At 40.6% G+C, this 26,284-nt stretch overlaps 1 protein-coding gene and 1 long non-coding RNA gene across 18 annotated transcripts in view; one reads left to right on the top strand and one right to left on the bottom strand.

The window, feature by feature from the left end:
• Window positions 1–23,644, top strand: part of csde1 (cold shock domain containing E1, RNA-binding) — a 30,874-nt gene extending 7,230 nt beyond the window's left edge. Inside the window, exons 3-23 of one of the 17 annotated variants that reach the window (XM_010898793.3) lie at window positions 1,826–1,990; window positions 3,862–4,060; window positions 4,741–4,907; window positions 7,076–7,162; window positions 7,234–7,352; window positions 7,465–7,546; window positions 7,628–7,756; window positions 11,863–11,988; window positions 12,115–12,330; window positions 13,352–13,516; window positions 14,512–14,682; window positions 14,937–14,948; window positions 19,571–19,588; window positions 20,064–20,171; window positions 20,299–20,474; window positions 20,566–20,699; window positions 20,879–20,998; window positions 21,116–21,294; window positions 21,482–21,645; window positions 21,781–21,913; window positions 22,182–23,644. In XM_010898793.3, coding sequence (XP_010897095.2) covers window positions 1,856–1,990; window positions 3,862–4,060; window positions 4,741–4,907; window positions 7,076–7,162; window positions 7,234–7,352; window positions 7,465–7,546; window positions 7,628–7,756; window positions 11,863–11,988; window positions 12,115–12,330; window positions 13,352–13,516; window positions 14,512–14,682; window positions 14,937–14,948; window positions 19,571–19,588; window positions 20,064–20,171; window positions 20,299–20,474; window positions 20,566–20,699; window positions 20,879–20,998; window positions 21,116–21,294; window positions 21,482–21,645; window positions 21,781–21,913; window positions 22,182–22,229 — 2,688 coding nt within the window. In that variant the 5' untranslated portion in view covers window positions 1,826–1,855 and the 3' untranslated portion in view covers window positions 22,230–23,644. Of the gene's footprint in view, window positions 1–262; window positions 513–1,825; window positions 1,991–3,861; window positions 4,061–4,740; window positions 4,908–7,075; window positions 7,163–7,233; window positions 7,353–7,464; window positions 7,547–7,627; window positions 7,757–11,862; window positions 11,989–12,114; window positions 12,331–13,351; window positions 13,517–14,511; window positions 14,683–14,936; window positions 14,949–19,570; window positions 19,589–20,063; window positions 20,172–20,298; window positions 20,475–20,565; window positions 20,700–20,878; window positions 20,999–21,115; window positions 21,295–21,481; window positions 21,646–21,780; window positions 21,914–22,181 lie in introns of those variants that run through there. The other 16 variants (XM_010898794.3, XM_034296141.1, XM_020051736.2 and 13 more) reach the window with 16 other exon arrangements.
• A 1,515-nt stretch (window positions 23,645–25,159) lies between these two features.
• LOC105026952 lies at window positions 25,160–26,284 on the bottom strand. Its single transcript, XR_004576641.1, has 3 exons — window positions 26,210–26,284; window positions 25,359–25,462; window positions 25,160–25,234 (listed from the first exon to the last, which is right to left on the bottom strand). It is a non-coding gene; the product is annotated as an uncharacterized LOC105026952 (long non-coding RNA).

Genomic DNA, 26,284 nt, shown 5'->3' with positions numbered 1-26,284 from the left:
ATGGTTAACAATCCAAATTAATTGCACCAACTCAATATCATGTTTTTACTTGCTAGCATTTCCACCATAGGCCTAGTTCATTATGGAAGTTTAGTGGTCTTTCCTCTGCCACTTTATTCTGCCTTGTGATCATCCACCTGATCATGTGTTTCCTCGTCTGCTCACAACCAGAGCCATTTTCTCATTACTGTGACTTTGCTCACTGGCTTATCCTTGTGCCTCTCCTTTTAGTAATTTATTTTGTCCCTTTTCACCCTTTCAGACTTCCAGAAGTGTATCATTCATTGGTGGTTGAAATAAAGGAAAAAAAATATCTAAAAGCAAGAGAAATCGAATCAAGCAAACCAGTAACAAGTACAACAAAGGGGTGGAGTTTATGGAAAAATATGGGCAGCCCCTGGAAAGGCTTTGTTGAGTTTACCTTGCCCGCGTCGCCACCTGCCGCGTTTGTTAGCGCTGATCTAAGCAGCAGCTCCCCCGTCGGACTCAGCCTGTCACCGTACGGCCGATCCGTAAGTTCCATCTATACCCCAACCTCCCTCCGTCGTCTCTCCCCATCGAACACCCATCCTCCCACCTTGCCCTTCTCTTCTGACTGGCCTAACCTTTCCATTCCTCCGGGCTCAGACTAGCCTCTGCTCAGACGCAGTGTAGTGCAGGATGGTCTAAAGTTTACAGGAGATTTAGGCTGGTGCAATGGTGCAGAGACTCAGTTAAAAAAAAATATATAAGTTAAAGAAAAGTTAGTTACACCATACTACGCAATTCACAACAACAATCCACTAATATTTTGCTTACAGTGCAAATTCTAAATTTGGTGACCGATTTGACGTAAGACTTAGCAGGGCTAAGTACTACAAAGCAGGATGCCGGTGTCAGGGAGAAATTACTGTTGCATTTCTGGGTTCGTACAAAAACTAAACTTAGTCAATTGGACCATGCCCATTTCTAGCATATCTTCTAGAAATTTATTTCTTAGAATATGTTGGCAAATTTAACTGCCATGCAGTACACTACTTGGGTGACATTTAATGCCAAAATAATGTACCTTACTGGCTAAAATGAACCTTTTAAAGGAAATCTAAATCATATTAACATGTGAAAAGCTAATTTTAAACCTAATATAGATGTTTTTCCCCCCCTCTGGTTTGTAAGGCATGTTCAGTTGGAACTGAACGACACCATCCATCAGTAACAATGTTTCTTAATCTGAAATCTTAAGTGAACCAGCTGATGCAAATAGATTTTATTCCCAAGTTTATTTGCCTAATTACAGACACTCCAATCAAATTACCAACTACTACGAATGTCAACTGTGTTAGGATTAATGCTATGCTACTAAGAGACCTAACGGATGAGGCTGCTCTGAAACCCTTCATGTAACCACTGTCATCTTAATGTGTCAAGTCGCTTCTGTCTAACCAGCCTTTTGCATTAGCAGATCGTTTAACTGTCAATTTTTATTTAAAACAACAATGTACTATATAACAGCATTTCATGAGTCATGATTTCACTCAAATGTCTAAGCTCTGTTTGTTGGGGTGGGTCAAGCTTAGCAGTTTAGGTTGTTACAGATACTTTTTGGTTGTTGTTCACGAGCCAAATAGCACATTCATTTTCTTTAATGCTGCCGATGCCAGGTTTTTTTTAATCATTCAAGTGTTCTGGAATTTGATTTTCAGGTTCAGTGTTTTTACTGTACTTTTACAGAAAGTGTAAAACAATTATTTCAAAAACCTATAACCCTTTTGTTTACCTGAATTAAATTAAGTTACAGGTAAACCCATATCTGTTAATCTACAAATCACCTTTTGACACCCCTCAGTGTTTACCAGTCCTTAGCCCTCTGTTGGATATGGAGAGAATACACTCTGAACCCCCTTTGGCACGTAAAACTGCCTCTGCCTCTTCCACCTCTGCTGTGACTATCCCCCGGTCCTTCTCTGTTTCACACAAAAAACACAAGCGGACCCCCCTGTATCAGAGATCAGTAAGTGGGCATGTTGTGTGGGCGTTGCATTGGTTGGTCCGCAGTGAACGGCTGCCAGTCTTCTGCTGCGATTTTATTTGACAAAGGCTAACTGCATGGTTTGGTTAAGGGCTATTCTAAAGAGTGACCTGACACTTTTACATAGCCTACTTAGTCTTGTAGATATACTTTGAAGACCAATCTTACTAGTGATTTTTGAATAACTAGTGTTGATGATGTGTAAGTGGTGTTCTGTTTCTGCCTTACTAATTGCAATCAAGTGTAGAAAAGTTTGTTCACATTGCATTTGCCTGGTGCCAGGACCCAATGCTCCCCATGTAGCTAGAAAAAGGGTACATTTCACCTTCTGGATTTTATGGATGCCGTTATCCTGGTTACATGCCAATAAATGATAACATTTAACACACATTTGCCAGTAGAAATGTTCTTTAATTATAATTTCATTTTAAGGTCATGCTGTTTTTACACTTCAAGTGTAGAAGTCAAACTTGAGGATGATAGGAACAGGGCTCTTGCTCCTGTCCTGTGTCAAATATTTTCATGACATGATGGAAAAATTCACTTCAATGAGAATCTCTAATGCAAACTGCAGTTTTTTTCAATACTGTCATGGAATATTTCCTATGGATTTCTTAGACATTTAGCCTGTACTAGATCAATTAAGGGTAACAAATTCCAGCTACATAAGTAGACTGCTCTCAAGTTCATGTGCTGTTTGCATAAACAAGCTGATACTTGATAAAGGATGTTTGGTAGTAGGCTGGGCCTCGTTACAACACCATTTTGGAAAACTGGTATTAAGGGGGGAAAAAATTATTAGTGTCACTATTAATCATATGTAATATAGCTGTGTAGAATTTCAGTAGCACTGTTTTTGCCTGGCTGACACAACCATGTAACTACACAGTGAAAATTTCCACTATGGTGTGGTCAACTGAGATGGGTAGGAATGAGGCCGGTGTTTTGCATAGCCATGCAATCGCTCCACATGTTTTCGACTCTACAGACTACCATCTTAACATTTGACTGAATAGGGTCAGCTGTGACGTCAGATTGGCACCACCCGTTATATACCTGTCGTCAACCTTGTTGCCAAATTCCCCAACCTAGAACAAACGTCGTTATTTTCAAAATTTGAGTTTGAATTGGCGATCACGTTTTTAACTGTTTGACTCAATCTGTTGCCATAGATTTAATGTACTGTAATTTGGGCACTGCGGCCTTCATAGGGTATGACTCAACCTTGTCACTTACTGCTTTGGTTCTGTGTAAGGTAATATTTTAGCATGCAGTTAATGTGGGCTTATTGTGCTAGTTAATGAAAGATGACATGGGTTTGAATGAATTAGGCAAAATTACCCTGTTTCCCATGTAATTTTTACAACTCTTAATTCAGGGTTGTGTGGTTTTAGTGTTGCTATTGATTCAATGAGTGAATAGAAGTGCATGATTCTCTTGAGCCAACCAGAAATCACCATACAGTGTAGCCTTTATTGTTAGTGAATGGTCTGAATCAACATGAAAACCCTTCTAGTTTTGGCTTACTGCTCTCATCAGTATTCATAAGAGCGGAGAATGGTCAGATAATACCAGAAAGCTCTCGGTGTTAGTCTCTCTTAGTCTCTCAACTTCTGTTCAACCACACGTTGAAAAACATGTCTGGCATTAGTCTATGTATGAGTTACTAAATGCATGTGACTAGATAAAATTCTGTCAAGGTGTGTGGGAATTTCATTAGAATGGATATCATACATTTTACACAATTCCACTCCATACCATCCAATGTTTGATGTGTTAAATGTTAAGGGCAATGTTTTGACTCACATTTGATTTGTTCCCTATGTAACGTTCTCCCTTCTCATTCTGCTCAGATGAGTTTTGACCCGGGCATGCTCCATAACAACGGGCACACTGCGTTTGCAAACGGCACAGTGGCGGGCATCAGGGAGACTGGCGTAGTGGAGAAGCTGCTTACCTCCTATGGGTTCATCCAGTGCTCTGAGCGGCAGGCCCGCCTGTTCTTTCACTGTTCGCAGTACAATGGAAACCTGCAGGAACTCAAGATAGGAGGTGAGGGGCCAGAAATAATCTACTTCAAATTTGTTCTTGAATAAAAAATGCTCTGTTCAAAAATCTTCTTTAATGTAATTCAGAGTTCTTTTTTATTTTAATGCAAGTAAAAACACATCTGCATAAAAATATTTTTTTTTAAACATTTATTTACAGCGAACATTCACTGTAATTTAAATCCTTTCATGCTTCCAATGTTAAGGTTGGCCTACTTCCCCTGAGCTAAGTTCTTAAAGTTTAAACACGTGCGCATTTGTAATATTTCTACCACACATCCTGTCACTAGGTGCCATCAAGGAATGTTGACCCATTCCTGTGTGGAGAATTATTTTAACATGGTGACATTTGAGGATTTTCAAGCAGAAATAGCTTGTTTTAGATCCTGCCTCAACATCTCAATGTGGTTTTGGTCTGAAATATATGGATTTTTGTACTTCAACCATTTTAATTAAAATGACAGTCATTCCTATGGATGACTTTTCCTACTAGGAGTGCCAAGATGGCTGACCAGTGACTTCAAAGCCTCTCTATGGCCAATGCATAGCGTCAGCAATCAATGGTTTATATATGTAATTGGTCTCTTCACAACCATCCTTTAAGTCCGTGAATCTCCGTTTTGTGGTCAGTGTTTGATGTTCAACAAATTTTTTCCACTGGTTTTATTCTCTCATGCTCTCTAGATGATGTGGAGTTTGAAGTGTCCTCAGACAGGCGCACTGGCAAGCCCATAGCAGTGAAGTTGCTTAAGATCAAGCCAGAGGTGCTTCCAGAGGAGCGCATCTCGGGCCAGGTGGGGCCAGACTCGCACGCCTCTCCCTTTACTGTGCTGCATGGTTATATTCATCCAGTTAAGGAACACCATTTTACTTTTGGTTCTGTCCTTGTCTGTGCCACCTCAATGTCAGTGTTTGTTTGTCGGTTGGGTGTATGTTCAAGCTCATTGTAAATCGTATCACTCATTTCTGTTTATTCATTATGGAACTGTTTTCCCTCTGATTTGATTTTAATCCATATTGGTACTGCCATAATTTTTTAGCATTAGGATCTGTCTGCTACCCATGGAATATCATTGGTTTTCATGGAGAATTACAATGGGCTTGACTGTCTCCAACATTCATGTTGGTGGTAATGTTTGATCAAAATGGCAACAGTTGAATTTTACATAGACATAATATCTGTTGAAAGTTGTCAAAAGTAATTTTTGGGGCTTATTTTTAAGGCATTACAAAATTAGATTAGATTCAACTTTTGTCTTTGAGCAAGTACAAGTACAGTGCAACGAAATGCAGTTAGTGAAATTAACAGACTTCTTATTTTGAATTCGACTTTTTTGTTCCTACACATTCAGCGACCTGGATTTGCCCAGGCTGATAGGACATAGATGTAGTTTGAGGCAATGATTTACCACTGTGCCAGTCTTGGTTATGCCGTTTAAAAATAATGTAACAATTTTCTTAGTTGCAGTGTGTTAATTTTTATTGTAATATTAAGAAAAGTAAATCCTATAATTTCCACTTTGCTGAGATTGTGGACTGAATAAAGCAGTCCTGACCTAAACGCAGATTTTTATATAAATAATTGCTATATAGTCTTGTAGTATTAATAATTCTTATCCAAAAGTGCTGCGACTCTGCAGTGTGCAAGTTATGTGTTCCTTATTGCTCAGTGGATGTGTGGTAGTGTCACGTGGGTCCTGTCATTTTATAATGTTGCTCTAGTGAATAAGGCCGACGTACCCTTCCATTGAAGCTATGTTAACAGCAGTGTTTATTTTTTAGATTCATGTTGTGGTGTGTGCAGAGGTTGATGTAATATAAAAAAAAAAAAGCAAATGTCCTGCAGGCAAAAGAGCACATTGCCAGAAACCGAGAGTTTGCTCCCGTAGGTCTAGTGGTCAAACGGTGATGCACTGGTTGACACTTTTATGCACTGTTCAGGCGCTTTCAGGGTTGGATGAAGGCTGGGAAATCAATGAGAACAAGAGCTCTAGGCCATAGTGTGCCTCTCAAAGTAAGAGGTACACTCAAACAATGTGAAGTGCTTGGTCTAAACCACACTAAGCAAACTGTTACTGCATCATTTCCTATATTTGCGGGTTTATGGGTCACTATGCTTATCTCCGCAAACACTAGTTACGGGTGATTACTCATTGGGAATTAGTCAGCTATTTTAATCATACGGGACTCACTAGGCCACGGTCTCTTTCCAGATACCGACATTAATGTTTTAAACTCTAGATTGCTGGTAACTAGTGATACAGATAATGGCTGGATGGTCACCAGCGTCAGTGTATTATTTTTTTATATAGTTACCGAGAATGTAAAATGTGAGCTGGGCTAGGTACTGTTATTCTACTGATTGGCTGTAAGGCTTTGTGGTATTGTCTGAGATAAACGCGGTCTCATTAAGACTGCTGTTCTTCAGGTAATACAGTATTGTACCATCATTGATGGTTATCTCCTTAGCACTGCCAGGAAAGTTGTGTAATTGTTGAAATAATAACCTCTACATAATCATAAAACATTTTATTTAAAAATAGCATTTTTATGTCGTACAATGATCAGCACCAGAACACTTCCTTAATTAAGATCCTCAGCTCATGGGTTTTTTAAAGTGTGTGTGTTTTTTATAATTGGCATTTTCCTAAATTATATTATTTGTCAGGAGGATGTGTGTTTAGATATGGTTGGCCTGCTGCTGGATATATGTCAAATGGCGCAAGGGGTCAAACCACTGGGTGTCTAGAAAATAAAACATTTAAAAATTAAATTTTGCTTTAGAAAATCTATCTGCAAGCACAAAGCTGATGTAGAATTAAATGTTCAACATAAATTCTTGCAAATAGTTGTAGAATCAATTTGCTGGCTGGGCTGCTATGTCCCCATGCTTTCCTCAGTCTGTTGTCAGAGTAATTGCTAGTAAGAATGCAACTGGTCACACAAACCAGATTATCTATAATGGCTTATCCAAATGCCATTCTTAACATCTCCCCTGTGTTTTTTGATGTCCTTTTAGGTTGTCTCAGCCATCTCTACTCACCTGGATAGCAAGTCTACTCCAGGCCAGGTGCCCACTGGCAGTGTGTGCTATGAGAGGAACGGGGTAAGACTGTCAAACGGCCTGAATAAACACTCTCTCGTCATGACAAGGGTGGTAGTCAATGTAATGTAAAGTATGGATTCCTTCCCTCACAGGAGGTGTTCTACCTCACCTACACCCCTGATGACATAGAGGGCAATATGCACCTGGACACTGGAGACAAAGTTAGCTTCTACATGGAGACCAACAAACAGTACGTTTTTCATATTTGTTTTCCAAACCAACATATTTTATATACAAGCAAGGTAAATGTTATGTTTATGTAATACCATAGCCCTTTCCTCATCCGTATCTTTGTGTTTCAGCACTGGTGCAGTAAGTGCTCACAATATCGTTCTGGTGAAGAAGAAACAAATGAGGTGCCAGGGAGTTGTTTGTGCAACCAAGGTAAGGCCTACACACCTTTCTGGGTCCTTGTCTACTGCATATCCCTACATTTTGATTGATAACTCTTTTTGGTTCTGGCAGGAGGCCTTTGGGTTTATTGAAAGAGCTGACGTGGTGAAAGAGATATTCTTTCACTACAGCGAGTTCAAGGGTGACCTGGAGGCCCTGCAGGCTGGTGACGACGTTGAGTTCACCATTAAAGAGAGAAACGTAGGTGACGGTGGTGTGTGTGTGTGTGTGTGTTGGGGGGAGTTATAGATTTGTCTTATTGAGTGGGTGGATTTGTCCTGTTTTAGGGTGGGGATGTAATGGTTTCACAGTGCCGCTCTGTTGTAAAAACAGACGGTTGTTGTACTGTTGCCATTTTGTCATTCACGGTATTACATTATAATAAATTTTTTCCAACAAAGGAATTGACATTCATATTATATCAGTTTGCTTAGAGTGTCGGTTGTATTTAGAGACATGTAAACTTCAAAAGAAAAATCACTAAATTGCGAAGTCTTCCGCTTTCAGTCAACTGGAATGGCAATGTCAGGACTCTGTTTCCCCCACCTAAGTGGCTGAAGTTTGCACTGTGGGAATATTTTCGATATTTAAAAGACCAAGAGGCACCATCAATGTTGATGGTTACTCAATAGGCAAAGTATGTCGGGAAAAAAGCCCAGACAGGGAACACTTCAAACCTGAAGTTCCACCTCAGCGAGCAGCATCTCATGGAATATGCAAAGATGTAAGTGAAAATACAGTATAGGCTAGTAAGTTATAGACTCCCCTTCCATGAATAACACCGCCTGATACGATACATTTACGATACATTTTTTAATGACTCTTTAGGTAACTAGGCTAATGTTATGTTTGCACTGTCTGTCACACCTGCAGCAAACGGAGTTAAGCACATAGGCAACGTTACAATAGGTCAACTGTATGTTCATGTCTTAATTTGCTTGAGGGCAGTGTAACAGTGCAATACGTTTAATACTGCTTATGTTTTGTTTTCACTTTTTACAAAGTGTTTAGGTCTACAGAAATTGGACAGCAGTGGTCAAAAACACCAATGAACTGCTAATTAATAATCTTGTTTATCATCTTAAATTTTAAACAACCTATTTTTCCAATTGTAATTCAATAACTTTCCCCTAGATGTCTCTGCAGCCACTTTGGTTATAGTAATTGATTCTCAGTTTTAGTAATTAACATTTTTTTAACTAATGCTATTCATCAAATATATTTAATATTAACAGTTTCATTGCTAATACTATTAGCAATAGGCCTACACCATAATACTGTGATATTTTTCTAAGACTGTTATCATACCATGAAAATATCATACTGTTACACCCCTAGTTCAAGTGGTTGTGGGTGGGTTATAGATATGTCCAATTGAGGGTTGTGTGTGGGGAGCGGGCTATAGTCAGTTTGGTTCCAGGGGCATGCACAGAAGGCCTACTGTTCTTGTGGTGAGAGGTTTTGGTCCGGATAGACCTCAACCTTCTGCCAGAGGGGAGTGCTCTGAATAGTTCATTACCAGGATGAAAGGGATCAGCCCTGATCATTGCTGCTCGCCTCTGCGTCCTGGAGGTGTTATTTGGGAAATTAGAAAATACCATGGTCCAACTGCAAATGACTTGCACCGGTGACTGATAATGTGATGGGTGTGCTTATGGCACTGGATTCAGTCAAGTTCTTATTTACCAAAAATAGCAATAGCAGCTCTTATCTAAAGGAATTAAAGCACATGGCTTTAATAATAGATCTGGGGAAGCATTTTGCATATTGCGTATTTCAGAACTCAACCAACATAATAGGCATGGACATTAATGCTGTTATTTTTGTATCAACGACAAATGTTCACTTCAGCGGCAGTTCACGTTGTTCAGCAGGGTAACACACGCATAGCATGCTAGGTAATCTAACTCGCTGGTTAGATGGCTGAGTTCACAACCAGGTTGGTGGCTAGCTAGCCCGCTAACTTTAACAATGTGAGAATTTGGTATGGACAGGGTTGCTTTCTTGGTGAAGTGTACTTGTTAGGGGTCCAAGCAACGAAGTTGCTGGAACCCTTTTATGTTTGTTCGTATTATTATTATTATTATTATTATTCTCCTCCTCCTCCAGGGCCATTTTCAGAGGTCCATAGCTCGGTCCCCTTTGGCTCAAAACACTCCAAACTTTGCCTGATCATGGTACCCATACTCCTCATGGTGGCGCTGTAGCACTCAGTCGAAAATGGAAAAAGTGAAGCTATGATCTCATGAACCGAATGTCATAGACATGCAACCAAGTTCCAGATATACCCCTTCTCATGCTGACCAAAAAAGTATCTGGGGTCTTTCTAATTCGCCTCTTGGATTTTCCTTAATTTTGAATTTGGGAAAAAACACGTTAACGACATCTCCTCCGAGACCACTGAACGGATTTGCATGCCGTTTGGTGTGAAGGACCTTTGAACCATTATCTTTAAAGGTTATATAAGGAAAGTTGACATCTCAAATAGTACGGCCGAAATCAGCGAATGAAATTGAGCTAGGCGGGGTCTATGAATTTTCACGTCCATTAATCCCAAAAGGAACATCAAACAGCTGCGAAACTAATCATACTCGTAAATGTGTCTGCTAGGAATGGACTGGAAAACACCCATACAGAAATACCGCTTGGTGGCACTATAAACTTAACCGATGTTTCTCACGATTTAGCCGTTGATAAAACACACTTAAACGACATTTCCTCCGAAACAGCTGAATGGATTTGTATGACAATTGGTGTAAAGGACGACTGGACCATTGCCTTTAAAAGTTATATTATTGTAAATGTTTCGGGTGGATTTTCAAAATATGCATCTGTGTGCTATTTCGGGTATTATAGATCACAACCCGATTAGACTATGCTGTCTGCCCGCCAGCCCTGTGGTGTAGTGGGAACATCCTGGTCCTTCAATATTGTGACACCAGTTCGATTCCCTTCTCAGACATTCCATATTCTGTATCTCAAAAATGCCTTTCCTCTGTGCTTTTCAGCCTTCACACAACAATACATATCTGAAATACTATGATTTTCATTTATTTGCGAGAAGAATTGTATTACGTGACCCTTTTAAGCCGTTATTGTTTTCCAAAGAAAGGAACGAGCCATGGAGTGATTGGAGTCATTGATTTCGTTATAAGTAGGATGTATAGCTATTAGCTAGCCATCTATAATAATTTTTGTACAACAGTACACTTTAGTTTTGTTACAAACGTTTTGTTGCCAATTTTATCTCAGCAAAATTGTAATGGCTGGGGTAAAATGTACATTTGGACAGGATGTAGAGCTGTAGGGACAACCAGTAGCCCCTGTGGTGTAGTGGGGACATCCCTGTTCTGCAATATTCTGACCCTGGTTCCATTCCCCTTTGAGATGTTCCAAATATTGTATTTCTGATTTGTATATCCACTTGGTACTTTTCACCCTTCACACAACAATATATATCCCCTCTGTAATACCATGATTCTCATATGTTTAGGAGAATAGTTTTACGTGTCCCTTATATACTGTTATTGTTTTCCAAAGACACAAATCAGCCATTTAGGATGTATAGCTATTAGCTATATAGTCTTCGTGCAAGGCTACTCTTTTTAGTTCCGTTAATAAATGTTATTTTGTCGACGTTATTTCAGCAAAAATGTAATGGCTGAGGTAAAAGTTGCATTCTGCTGTTTAAATAGCGTAATGATTAAGTCTGCCACATAGAAAACCATGGATTGAAACCTGCCAGCGACAACAATATTCATCCCTCCTAATCGGCTGAACTAGGATTGCCTGGTTCCTTTTCTGGTTTCAAGGTTTTTTTGTTTTGATTTCCTCTCCTTCGATTGGACATCCTGACTACTAGCGGCATTGGGCATTTTTAAATGGTAAAACATTTCTCTAGTGAGAGCATGCAGTGAGATGCTTCCTGAGCCCCGCTTGGCCCCCTGAAACGCTGCTCACAGCTTTAATTTAGCTTTACTTTTACTGTGGTAGCTGTGGCAAGTTACTCACTGTCAAACCAGCCTGTGTACAATCTGACCTTGTGACTAGAGCGCCGAATCATGTTTACTGAGCAGCTTGTTGAGGGCCCTCTTGGTAACCATCAAAAAAAGCAAAATAACTGCTATTAATGCAGATGTTTCTTCATATTTTGCAAAAAACTATTGCTTTATTGGTGGAATAAAGAATAACACTAATATTTTTGCAAGCAAATATTGGCAGACTATTGGATTGTAACTTAAATATATAACTTCTTCAAGCCATTTAACAGTTATGCAATTAAAGAAATACAAATCTTCTCTCTCTAGGGGAAAGAGGTGGCCACAGACGTGAGGCTGCTCCCACAGGGGACCGTCATATTTGAGGACATTAGCATTGAGCAGTTTGAAGGCACTGTTGCAAAGGTCATCCCCAAAGTTCCAACCAAGAACCAGGTGAGCAACTTGCAAAATGCCTCCATGTACCCTTGTAATGTGAGACTGATTTCAAAGAATCATATAGATCATTATTTTATAGTAATTATAAAACAACATATTAAATTGTTCCTTCCCATCCTCTAGAATGATCCGCTACCAGGCCGCATCTGTGCCAGGATCAGTTTTACTGACAAGGAACTCCTTTTTGGAGAGAAGGACACAAAGTCCAAGGTGACCCTGCTGGAGGGCGACCATGTGCAGTTCAACATCTCCACTGACCGCCGGGACAAGCTGGAGCGAGCCACCAACATAGACATCCTTCCAGACACCTTCCACTTCACCAAAGAGTCCCGTGAGATGGTAATGACCTTAAGGACCTACATATGCCCTCTAGTTCATTCAAGGAAGCCTGTTGTGACATACCTTTTTTTCTTAATCGATGATGTATCTAAATGGCATGTGCTTACATTATTATTTCTGTTGATCTGAATTATTCTCAAAACCCTTGTCCACCCCTCTATTTCCGTTTTAGGGAAGACTTGTTTATTGAAATGGCTACACCTGTATCGTTATATATCATGTGTGCTCATGCTGTTACATTTATAAGGTTTCAGGGGAGTCCGTCATTCCCAAAGTAATTTTATATTATTTTACTTTGCTTCTGATAATAGTTGGCAGAGGTAGGTCTGATTATCCTTCCCTATACCAGAGCCTCTGCCACATAAAAAAACATGGCTTTGTGTTTGAGCCTTTATAAAGAAGAAACTCGTCTTGTGTTCTAAAATGGAACACTCATTAAGAAGTAGGATGGAAGATTTCTTAGCCGTTAGGGGATCTTACCCCTAACTGAAAGGTTAATAAATTGAATCCCCAAGTTGTAAATGTGAGACATCTGTTCTGTCATTGAGCAAGACAGTTAGCCTGAATAGCTCTTAAACTTTGCACTCCATAAGGGAATTTTCTTGGTGACCAACACAAATATTCCTGGCACTCTTTAAGGGGTCCGTACAGATTAATAATAAGAAATTATGATCATAAGCATTATTTTGTAATTTGTAGACATTGTTTATTATAGTTTCTGTAGGAGCAGTCTGATTTTAATGCTGCAGAAGTATGTGTGTACTGTAATTAGCAGCTTAGACCGCTTAAACCCTTGTCCCCTCAAGTGTGTTAGTAACGCTGGTGCCTGAAGTCCAAATTGCATTTCATGGGTCAGTGAGTGTTGAAAAAGAAATACGCAGAAAGGTAAAATTGTACAGCTGCATGGATTTAGAACTACTGGTTTAAAACCTACAAAATGACTAATAAAGAGGATGGCAGCCTTGTTTTCATAGTGCAGTTTCCCTTTTAATGTTAGTTACACATTCTCCCTCTCTCGTAGGGTGTGATTGCTGCCATGCGTGATGGCTTTGGCTTCATCAAGTGTGTAGACCGGGATGCTAGGATGTTCTTTCACTTCAGCGAGGTCCTGGAGGAGAGCCAATTACACATCTCTGATGAAGTAGAGTTCACAGTTGTGCCCGTGAGTCCAGAGAAAACGTCCATGGTCCGTTTTTCATCATACAAATGCTGTCTTTAATTCCTCTCCTCTTCCCTCTTTCCACCTTCAAATGCTCTTTGTTAGGGAACTTGATGTAGACACAAGCATTCTGTAAATTGTTTTAAATATTAGAACATGTCACTTTAAACCCATTCACATGTCTGTGATGCATTGTATTGTAAATGTATTTTGTGGAATCTCTACCTCCCAGGATTGATATTTGAATTATTTTTAAATGTACACTGATATTTTGCCGGTATTTTAACTGATTAGGTTAGTCAGATAAAACTAGCTAAATAAGGTCAGGATTGAGGTATAATTTGTATTCAACAGGAATTGTGTTAAACCCGCTTCTATTCCAATTAGCTTTCTACCTTCTCAAACATTTCATGATAATGAAATGTTTCCAGACAATGCACCATCCTATCTTGTGATGCTCATGGGCCTAGATCCAAAGTAATTTTCACTTTGGCCCACATACTGAGAGAATGTTGGGAGTTTTAAATATATAAAATGTTTATTCTCTTGGACTAGCTAATGCTACTTTATCTCTAGTACGATGTAGCGAGCTTGTGCCTGAATTTCATTCTGCTTTTTGTGGCCAATGCTCAGTTGAAAGCAATGAACTGCTTTTCTCAGAACAGAGTTAATAATTGTTGGTTTAGCTGATTTGGCAAAAACAAAATCGACTAGATAAGCACACAGAGGCATCTGATCATTAATTTGATTAACCCACCAAGTGCAGTTTTTGCAGACCAAGCAACCTGTGGCTGCATCCCATATAGCTAAAATTATAGTACTGCACCCCCAGTTGGGTGATGGCGCAGTTCTTGTGGGAATTGGACATGAAGCCAGAAGGAGCAGGGTGAAGACTTCAGTCCTACACAGACCTCCCCCTTAGATCATCTGTTAACTGCCCATATTTCTGATATTACTGACCCAGACAATCTCAATAAGAGCATTATCAAACACAACAATGTTCTTCCTTCCCTCATGTACAGGACATGCTGTCTGCCCAGAGAAACCATGCTGTGCGCATTAAGAAGCTGCCCAAGGGCACGGTCTCCTTCCATACCCAGTCTGAGCAGCGCTTTGTGGGCTTGGTGGAGAAGGAGTCTACAGCGGCCGTCACCAACAACAAGAGCGCAAGCCCAAGCAAGGCCAAAGAGAAGGTACGAGAGCACTCAGGGGCAGCACTAGAGAACCAAAACCAACATTTCCTATTACATTTTTTAAATCTCTTTTCTTTCACTTTGCCCTTGTTCAAGCCTGATCATTTTCAAAACTGATCTGATACCCACATATGCACACACTTCCATTACAAAAAAGAAGAATCTAAGATTTTTTTAACAACTCCATCTAGTTCTAATTCTCTTTTTGCTTTCTTCTTTCACCCTTACCCCCTCATGCGCCTTCTCTCCATTAGAAAAAAGACAAGGTAGGAGTTTGGTCTTTGCATGATGCCATCATCCTGATCAATACTATAGACAGTCAGGTCCAATATTTTGCCACCCTTGACATAGATGACAAAACATATCTGTGCAAAATAAATAATTTTGCTATATTGTTTGCAAAAATTTTTGATGGACCACGTAAGCTGAGCCGGCCATGCCAAGCGATTATCACTTAGTGACTGAGTGCCTGACCACTCATCGTTAAATAACGTAGTGCTTAGAGACGCGGACTGCCACGTAGTCGACCGGGGTTAAATTAAGCGGGCGTGCCAACCTTTGAAATTTGACAGTAATAACAAACATTGTTATTAAATGTTAGCTGTTAAATCACCAGGAAACCTGTTGTAATTAGATTACCGCAGTTTATCCGGTACTTTTTACTGTTCACAATCTTTGTCAGGTTTCTTTCCTGTAAAAATGAAGTAAAAGCTTTTCTGTAACTTCAAAGGAGAAAGTTAAGAGAGTCAATAATTAAAATATGTGTAAATGCTTAAATTATTAGAGCACAAAAATGCTTCACTTATTGCAGCCCGAAAGCATTGGTAAGCCGGTTCCAATTCTATCATCGTAATGTAATAACATGACAACAGGGAACCAAACTAACTTATTACTGGTGGAGTATTTCTGCAGTTTTGGCATGCTTAGAGTATGACCAGCCATGGTATAAGTAATCTGTAAGAATGAACGTTATGCCATGATGGGCAACAGAAATTCCTCCCAATGGAGGTGAAATCTGTAACATTAGCAAACCTAGCTACCTGTCTTTAAGATTTTTGCTAAACCTAGCTATCATCATGTAAAAACATAATAAATGTGTTTATTAATTGTTACCATGCTAAGAATGTTATCTACACTCACCTAAAGGATTATTAGGAACACCTGTTCAATTTCTCATTAATGCAATTATCTAATCAACCAATCACATAGCAGTTGCGTCAATGCATTTCGGGGTGTGGTTCTGGTCAAGACAATCTACTGAACTCCAAACTGAATGTCAGAATGGGAAAGAAAGGTGATTTAAGCAATTTTGAGTGTGGCGTGGTTGTTGGTGCCAAACAGGCCGGTCTGAGTATTTCACAATCTGCCCAGTTACTGGGATTTTCACGCACAACCATTTCTAGGGTTTACAAAGAATGGTGTGAAAAGGGGAAAACATCCAGTATGCGGCAGTCCTGTGGGCGAAAATGCCTTGTTGATGCTAGAGGTCAGAGGAGAATGGGCCGACTGATTTGAGCTGATAGAAGAGCAACTTTGACTGAAATAAACAATCGTTACAACCGAGGTATGCAGCAAAGCATTTGTGAAGCCACAACACGCACAACCTTGAGGCGGATGGGCTACAACAACACATCTCCACTACAAATAGGAAAAAGAGGCTACAATTTGCACGAGCTCACCAAAATTGGACAGTTGAAGACTGGAAGAATGTTGCCTGATCTGATGAGTCTGGATTTCTGTTGAGACATTCAGATGGTAGAGTCAGAATTTGGCGTAAACAGAATGAGAACATGGATCCATCATGCCTTGTTACCACTGTGCAGGCTGGTGGTGGTGGTGTAATGGTGTGGGGGATGTTTTCTTGGCACACTTTAGGCCCCTTAGTGCCAATTGGGCGTCGTTTAAATGCCACGGCCTACCTGAGCATTGTTTCTGACCATGTCCATCCTCTGATGGCTACTTCCAGCAGGATAATGCACCGTGTCACAAAGCTCAAATCATTTCAAATTGGTTTCTTGAACATGACAATGCGTTCACTGTACTGAAATGGCCCCCACAGTCACCAGATCTCGGCCCAATAGAGCATCTTTGGGATGTGGTGGAAAGGGAGCTTCGTGCCCTGGATGAGCATCCCACAAATCTCCATCAACTGCAAGATGCTATCCTATCAATATGGGCCAACATTTCTAAAGAATGCTTTCTGCACCTTGTTGAATCAATGCCACGTAGAATTAAGGCAGTTCTGAAGGCGAAAGGGGGTCAAACACAGTTAGTATGGTGTTCCTAATAATCCTTTAGGTGAGTTTATTTGCATTCGAGCTGACGTTGTTATGAAAATATCACTGCATATATGAACTAAAATGTTAGCGTTAACTATCTTTTACTGCAACAAAGCGCATTAGGCAGGGAATCAGATGTGGCTGATTCATCATGTTTGTCTTATTAAACGGGGGTCTGGAAAAATTGCATTCCCAAGCGTTTTTCTGCTAGTAGGCTACTGTACACCAAAACATTAGTTCAGGCATTTTCGGTGGGGTAATGGTAGTCCACAAAAAACATAGCTGGTTATTGTCATCATAGAAAAATATCAATGAATGTTTGTTGCAACTTCAGTTTCGAGCGACGTCAGCATTCATACCTCTCGTCTCAGCCATGCATGTCTCTGATCATTCTGTGGGCGGGACATACAAGCAGAAAGCAATACAAGCAGAAATCTTTTAGAGGAATGCGGCTGCCAGGAAAGCGCATTGAAAATGAAGTATTTTATCGGCTGTTACGTGTGACAAATGAATGATTCCTATCCTTGTAAAGTATGAATATCGGATCCAGTTATCGTCCAGGTTGATAATCGGTCGACCCCTATTAGGGAGCCAAATGTGTGCCAAGAAAAAGTTGCGGCATTTCCCAGTGTAGATGTTGATGGAATTCTGCGGTTACTTATAGTAGTTAGAGAACCCGCACACATTTTCCAAAATGTAAGGTTGGTTACATGCTGATTGAAGGGTGTGTCTACCTAGTAAAGATCATGTTTCCAAGACGATAACCCCCATACCGGATGGTCAGTGTAAACATTCCTATGGTTATCAGAGCACAACCTACTGAAAGAATCTAAACCCAGATTTTCCCATTGTTCTCTTACCTAGGTGTATTTAGCTTTCAACGATACTTCATCATCCATTTAAAATACTACATTATTACACAGATTCCACAATGTGCCCTGAATATCTTCCGCTTCTTACCTGAAAGCAGCTGCACCCGGCTTGGTGTTCTGATCTGCTTCTTAGCAGACAGCTGTGGAACCCGGTGTGGTCTTCTGATGGTCTGCCTCAAGGTTCGATGGATTGTGTGTTCGGAGATGCCTTTCTGCCCGCCACTGTGAAGTGGAATTGTTTGAATATATTTGGCCTTTCTGTCAGCTTGATCGAGTTAAGCCAGTCTCCTTTGACCTCTCTCACTGACAAGGTGTTTTTGTCCACAGAAATGCTGCCTACTGGCTGGTTTTGATTGTCACACCATTTTCTGTGAATTCTAGTGACCGTAGTGTGTGAGGTCAGCTGTTTCTAAGATGCTAGCTCCGCCACACCTGACACCAAGAGTCATACTATGATCAATCTTGCGTGGGTAACACATCTTCCTGTATTTGTCTGAACCACTAACCTCCAGATCAGTGTTTCTCAGCCCTGCTCCTTGGCGCCCCCCTGCCCTGCATGTTTAAGTTCTCTCCCTGCTCTGTCACACCTGATTCGAATGATCAGCTGATTATCAAGTCCTTCATGAGCTACATCTGGTATGTTAGGGCAGGGAGAGATCTAAAACATGCAGGGCAGGGGGGTGTCCAGGAGCGGGGTTGAGAAACACTGCTCTAGAACATGAATGCATACTCTGTATATTGCATTGCAGCCAAGTTATTTGATATTTAGTTAGTGGTATTAACATGCCGGTGTACAGTACATCCCCTGTATCCACGAGGGATCGGTTCTGCGAACCCTCGCGGATGTGGAAAATTGCGGATAAGTGTGACAAATCGCGGAAAAGTATTAATTCAACACAATTGCATCTAGGAAAACAACATTGTGCGCGTGACTGTTTATTTGCATAATCGCTATGTAATGGACAGTTTACTTTGTTTTCTTTATATTTGCACTTCATGGAATTAACTGGATTGACGCTTGGATGGCTGAAATTAGCAAGTTTTTAGAATTTCGGACTTCTTAAATTTTTCGCGGATACTTGAGATGGCTGGGGCCTTACTGTACTTAATGAAGTTGTCACTGAGTGTGGATTCAAACCTTCCGGTTAACTGTTAGTCATAGGAATATATTTTCGTATTGTAAAGCGAAGTGGCAAGCCTGTGAACGAGACGGCATGGTGCGTGCAGGAACCAGTCACAAGGAGGAAACCTTTTAAACGATGAAATGAACATTACATGCTGCTCAGGTTTTAGCTATATTAGGGTATATGCTATATATATTTTTGCTCATCTTTGCGAGGGGGGAAACATTTATTTGCCCATTTAATTAGAAGACATTTTCCTACAGGGTTGATATACTGACACTACTGCTGCTCGTTTTGATAAGAACTTTGACTTGATTTTTGTCCACGTTTTTACAATGCCTCTGTTACAAGATCCTCTAATTCATTTGAAGCGGAGCAGTGTTTTTACAACTTACAGATCAATGTAGCAACCAGATGTCCAATTCAGTTTCTGTTACTGTGTTAAAAAGAGGTTGTATTTATTGTCTTTTATCCATGATATATGATTTTAGGGCACATGGCAGAATAGATTGATGCGGTTCAATGTATGAAATAAAGTTTTGCTATAAAATGCTTGGTGCTTCATTTGCGATTCTTCGATGTAGACTAATTTTGCATATTTCTTTTTTCTAAGGGTAAAGTAGTTGAAAAGGTCAGTGGTGTATAGAATGTGCACCTTAACTTTGGTTGAAAGCATGGTTTCAGACACACTAATCACAGAGTCAGTTCCTCAGTAAAAACCCAACTCTCGCTTTTGCCATTTTAATTTTTTTAAATATTTAACATTGAATAAAGTTGTGGAGTGTATGCAGTTATAAAGGCTATGCTAGCTGAATACTAATGGGTTTCTTTGGAATGTGTGCTCTTGCACATCTTCGTGCCAGTCATCTGCACCAATCCCTTTAAAGGACTTGCCGCTACCTATCCTGCACATCAGCCATTACATATTTTAGCCAGGTAGGGTGCATTTTCCTCTGAATGATCCTCCGCAGGGTCTCACAAGTGGCACCCATGTGCTGCAGTTCAATACCAAAGTTATGGAGATTTTCAGGATCCAACCACTGACTAATTAACTAGAACTGCCAGTCTAATCAGTTTACTGATATCTGATGTGTCCTCTCCTGTAGGAAGCTGAAGAGGGAGTCATTTCTTATGAGGACTGTGGGGTGAAGCTGACTGTGTCCTACCATGTCAAAGATCTGGATGGAGCTGCCCAGCCACAAGCCGGTGATAAGGTATTAAAAACTGATATTCACACTGGCTCAAATGAGCTTTGTTGAGACTTTGTTCCAAATCCAAAAACATGAAGTAGTTGGCACTTTTTCCCACATGTGGTGGTGTTAATCCAACCCTGTCCCCTAGGTGGAGTTCTCCATCAATGAGGTAAAGAGGACAGGCCAGCAGAGTGCTGTCACCATCAAGATCCTCAACCGGACCGTCAACACCAAGAGACTGCTGGGATACATAGCCACCCTAAAAGACAACTTTGGCTTCATAGAGACGGCCAATCACGATCAAGAGATCTTCTTTCACTACAGGTAGAGCTATTCAACATAATCCTCTACAGGGTCATATTTGATCTAAAAAAAAAAAGAAATGCCCCACATGTTTTCATGCTCCTCTTTCCAGTGAGCTGTGTGGAGACTTGGAGAACTTGGAGCTGGGTGACACGGTGGAATACACCCTGTCCAAGGGCAAAGGAAACAAAGTCAGTGCTGAGAAGGTTACGAAGGTGGCGGCAGGTAGGCAGGAGAGTATTCCAGGTATTTCTGATTTTAAATTAATCATGTTTAAAGTGAAGTATTTATTGAAAGTCAAAAGTATTTTATTTGTGAAATGCGTCATTCTGAATAATGACATTCTTGAGACGTGACACCTGCGTTGTAATTATGGTATTAGATGTTGGCCATCCATGTTGGCTGATGTTGTGCTGTAACTGCAGGGAATGGTGTTGGGCAGGATGTTGGTGAGGCAGTAATGCTGGGTAAGGTGCTGCGTCCTCTGCGCAGCGTGGATCCGTCCCAGACTGAGTACCAGGGCCTCATCGAGCTCACAGAGGAAGGTGGGTCTACTTTGGCGTACACATCGCTTCAGTTTTTATTTTTAATGCACATACCTGATAATCGTCTGGCCTAACTTAATATTCCTCTTCTCCCCGCCTGTCTCTCTACTGATTCAGATGGCACAAAGGGCCAACATTACCCTTTTGGCATTGTGGGCATGGCGAACAAGGCGGACTGTCTGCAGAAAGGAGAGATGGTGAAGTTCCAGCTGTGCACAGTGTCCCAGACAGGACAGAAGATGGCCTGCAATGTCGTCCCCCAACGCAAAGCCCTTGTGGAATGTGTCAAGGACCAGGTATTTGATCATGCTCGTTGAAATCTTTTGAGGCAGACGTGATTACATTGCTTTAAAGGTTATTCCGTTTGTCTTGCTTGTTACCTTTAACATGAGTTTGTCTTGTCACTTTTTTGTACTTGGAGTATGCAAGTTATTGCGTGTAGGACGCTATGGTGATTCAGTCTGTAATGTTTCGTCTCCCCAGTTTGGTTTCATCACGTATGAAGTTGGCGAGAGTAAGAAGCTGTTTTTCCACGTGAAGGAGGTGCAGGATGGCTTGGAGCTTCAGACTGGGGATGAGGTGGAATTCTCGGTCATCCTCAACCAACGCACAGGGAAATGTAGTGCCTGCAATGTGCGCCGAGTCAGGTGTGTGTCTATTGTGTCAATTCCTTTTGTGATTAATATTTGTGACATTGCTGCGCAACTCTCAGAGAAGTTGAGTGCAGGTACCCAGCTACATGTTCCTGAACCTAGGTTGGTTTTATCTCCTCCCCCCCACAGTGAAGGGCCTAAACCGGTGGCAACCCCCCGCCCCGATCGCTTGGTCAACCGGCTCAAGAGCATCACCCTTGATGATGTTAGCGCCCCCCGCCTAGTCATTGTGAGACAGCCTCGTGGCCCTGATAACTCAAAGGTACATTTGTGGATGTGATGTTGTACATTATGATCAAACTAATCTTCTTAAAAAAAAAAAACTTGTCAGTTTGACCAAACTGCAGCAATTGCTGTTTTGTCATGTGGTTAGCCATTTTGGCTGTTGATTACCTCTCAAAAGTAACCTGGTATCTGCAGAATCGCCGCCTCCTGCTGTATTCAAATCATTCTGTTATAGAATTGTGATTTCTATTTAAGCTCTTTAAAATGTTGATTCTAATGCCTGGTCTACGTTGTTTTGTTCCTAGGGTTTCAGCGTGGAGAGGAAAACCCGTCAACCGGGTGTCATTGACTGAGCAGTTTAGACAAGCAATCACCGGGTGAAAACCAGCCGTGCAACGGGTTTCTTGGCGGTCTTGCAGACATGCTTCTACACGCGTACATACTCTTAGTCTCTTACACATACAGGGACATAGACAAATAAGCATGTGTAACCCCTCTCCCTGTACCATCACCTGCAAGGGACCCCTCATTCCATTTGTTCTCTACCGCCCATGTTTGATGTACTCGATCCGGTTTCGTACTGCAGTCTACATGGGTGATCTCTCTTCTGAGTGTGTGTGTGTGTGAGATTGTTGTGCATAAGGTGTTTTAGAACTGGTAGAGGTTATGGAGGAATTTTGTTTTGAGGGTTTTTGTGCCCCTTTCGAATTATTGACGGTTGAGTGGCAGTGTCTTGTCCCCATCTTTGCTCAATCTGCTTCAATGTCTGGAATTCTGCACCTGCAACCTGTCATGTATATGTGCGCGTGTAAGTGTGGGCATGTATTAGAGCTCAAGGCTTCTTTTCCTCCATTTGTTCTCCCTTATTTAAGGAAACTAAATGATTGTTTGTCAATAGTTTCCACTCTGCCTTCCTACAAAACAACAACAACAACGTTTCTCCATAAGGAGGATCATGTTTCTCATTATGTGGGCAAAAACACAGAGGCTACTTCTCTGCTCGGTTTTTTTGAGCAGTTTTAAAAACGCTTTATCCAAGAGCTGGAGTGAAAGCATGGTATTGTGTGATGTATGTGAATGTTTAAGTGACTATATTATTAGGGTTTACTTTTACAAATCTGGAGTCTTTAGATACCTTTTCGGTACTCACATGCTCCATAAGCAACTTCTCCAGGTGCAGAATTCCTAATGGCATCTTATATCCAGCAGTTAGTTTATACAGTGTACTTTTTTTTGCACATCTTTGCTTCTTTTGTTCCATTGACTCTCAATCTGCTAATGAATAAATTGAAGTAAGAATAAGGTGCCTAAAAACTACAAAGAGAACTAAAAATATTTGATGTATCCTCTGTCCCCAGCCAACTGCCAAAATATAAAGAACAATCTTAGGATGGCTTTTCTAGTAGACATAATACTGTTCTGCATCCCAAATACCTGTGGGTTGAAATTTACTGTATGTGTGCTTTTTTCTTAGTGAAAGATTCAAACATAACAATATAACAAATACCTTTTAGTTAAGTTAAAAAAAAAAGGGGGTAACAAAAGAAACAAAGTATTAGAATTTAATCTTAAGGATCAGGATATCTATTATTGTGCTTTAGAGGCATTGGTGGGTGAACTGTTGTGCCTGTATGCACATACGGGAGTTACAGTCAAAAAATGTAAACTGGAGATCACTGGGTTCCTCCTGAACTACACAGAGACTCTCCTATGTACTTTTGTTAATGGTCTTGAATGAAACAATTGAATTAAAGTTTTATGAAAATCACTTTGGGGTTTCTTTATTGAAGAGAGAATCCAGGCAGCGTCTTCAACGTAGCGGTAAGATACTACTTTGAGTTACAGCTTCAATGTATGAAAACCATTTTATATTTTTACTTCTTTTTATACACAGTGCAGTGAAAAACATGCTGTGCCACCGGTCATAAACTGTAAATATAGCACTGGGAACAAATCAAGAGTTCTATTGTATCATTTAAAAACAAAAAAAATTTTAAACAGATGTTTCAGTTGCACTACCTTTTTTTTTAAACTCTGGTGCTGCTCAGATGTATTTTTATCTCAGAGCGATGCACAATTCTTGTTTCTGTTTCGGGACTTGGGCTCTGGGCTTCAGGCTGACATGTCCCTGAGAGATGCAAGTCATTTATCTGGTTGGGGGGAACTAGAGCATGAGGGAGTTTGGAGCCCTCTCTGGGAGTAAATTTCCTGTCTGTATTTACTACTCTTATTGCAAGAGATCTTGACTGATTCAGGGCTTCATTTGATCTTGTCCACCCATCAGCAGTGTGTGTAAGGGCATCTTTGCTTGGAACCTTCACTTGCTCCTCTTGAATAGTTCTCCTGTCCCTTGGGGAATCAAGTCCTTGCATTTTGCGTTTGTAGTCTTCCAACTTGGCCTTACACTCCACTGCTTTCTCCTTCATCTCCAGGAACTGTTTTTGCAAGTCTTTCTCATATCCCTCTTCCTCCTTCAGCTCATTCTCCCAGAATTCTAGTTGATCTGCTTCTGCTGCCATTACTTTCTGCTGGGCCTCTTGCTCTGCTTGCCTGGCCTCTAGCTTGTTAATCTGGTTATCTGTGAAAGTTATTTGGCCCTGTAACTCCTTCAGACTAGCTTGTTGGCGAACAATTAGTAATCTTAACCTTGTTTTATCATCAACCATTTTAGGAGCACTGGTTGGATTATGCTGGCCCTCAGCATTTATTTTGACCGTGCCAAACTCTGTGTGTTTCTTAATGGTTTGGTTATCCATACTCTCATCTGACATGTTACTCTTCTGTCTGTCCATTCCCTGATCTCCCATGTAGTAAGAGGTTCGCTGGTGTTCACAGGACTTGGTGCTTTTTTCTGCCCCTGGTGTTGAGACATCCTTCTCAATAGTGTCTAAAACATTCTTGGAACTTCCCCTTTTGTCCGTGTCCTTGCTGTTCCGCTTCATGTGTCCTGATTGTTTGCTCGCTCCTCTTCCTAGACTCTCCAGCCACCCCCAAGCCTCCTCCATTAAGGTCAGGGACTTTCTTTTGGGCCTTTTTAGTTCTTCCGGTGGCTGTTCTGCTTGTTTCCGCAGACGCAATAAGGGAGGTAGACTTTGGCGATGCAGAGGGAGACTATCGCTTGCCTTTCGCACTTTGCCCCCAACATCGGCTCTCCTCAGCTGAGGACCAGGCTGATATCTCCCACCTTTCCCTTTGCTAGGCCCTTCCCCGAGGGGCGGCCCGTTATGCGACAGTGTGAGCTGGACTTCTCTAGCATGTTCTCCATACTTTTCCAATGACTCCAGAATACGCTCATTTGGTGTCACATTCCTGTCAAAGTCTTTGAATTTTTCTTTAAGTGTGTAGCGCCCAGGACGACCTAAGTGAAGGAACATGATTGTGATGAATTTTATCACGTGCGAATACATTTAGATTGGAAATCTCAACTGAATTATGAAGTGGAGTTAGCATTTAACATTTTACATTCTATCAGACATGCTCACCAAGGGATTGAGCCAAAGCTATGACCACTTCCTGGCATGTTGTTTTCTCCGTTACCCTGCTGACAACATGCAGGACTCCTTCCACTGATACTTTAACCTCCATTCTAATTATAAATAATGAGACAAGGAGGGGAAAGTAAACATTAGTGTCTGTCTTGATGTCTAAGCTTAAATTATTATTTGCATGCAGGACATTTTGGTGAGTATTTACCCGGTAACTCTTTGGATAGTCTATCAGTATAATGACCCTTAAAATGAACCTGTAGCCTTTTGTCGTTTTTTTTTTTCTTTTTTAACTAACCGTCATCTTAGCAAGCAGTTGTTTATCATGGTAGGTGTTAGCATGATCATCTGTAGCAGCAGCAGTTAAAACTTGTGGACTTAATTTTTTCTGGAGCTGTATACATAAAATTGCGACCACTGCACCTTTTTTTTCCCCCAAAAAAAGTTGAAAAGGGTAAGTTTTGAGTGAGGAACAGAGGTGTTCAATTTGCAGTGGTCTCTTAATTTTAACCCTTCTGTTCCCCATTCAAAACCTTCCTTTTTGACTTTTTTGGAAAGGTAAGAATTTTTTTCCAAGAGCTGTATATTACATATATAATTTAAGAATTAGATATTATGGTGTTAATATTGCTTTATTAGTCACATTAATGTATCAACTACACATTCTAGTTATAAACTGTTAAACAACCCAAGTGGTAAAACAAAATGGCATCAAACACATCCTTCAACAAATTGTCCAATAACTAACAGAATACTTGTTTGAAATATCTAGTAATTTACTTGCTGACTTTGTCTGTTAATTCGGATGCAAGGATATGTAATGCATATTCTTAAATGTTGCTACCTACCTTTTTGTTAATCGTATGAGTGATGCTGGAAGCCGTCCTGTTAAAGGCACAACGTTCTTTATGGGATGGAAACCG

This window comes from Esox lucius, chromosome 12, assembly GCF_011004845.1.
Source record: "Esox lucius isolate fEsoLuc1 chromosome 12, fEsoLuc1.pri, whole genome shotgun sequence".
NCBI classification, from domain to species: Eukaryota; Metazoa; Chordata; class Actinopteri; order Esociformes; family Esocidae; genus Esox; species Esox lucius.
Note: the sequence above shows the minus strand (reverse complement) of the source record. Positions and strands in the feature narration are given on the sequence as shown.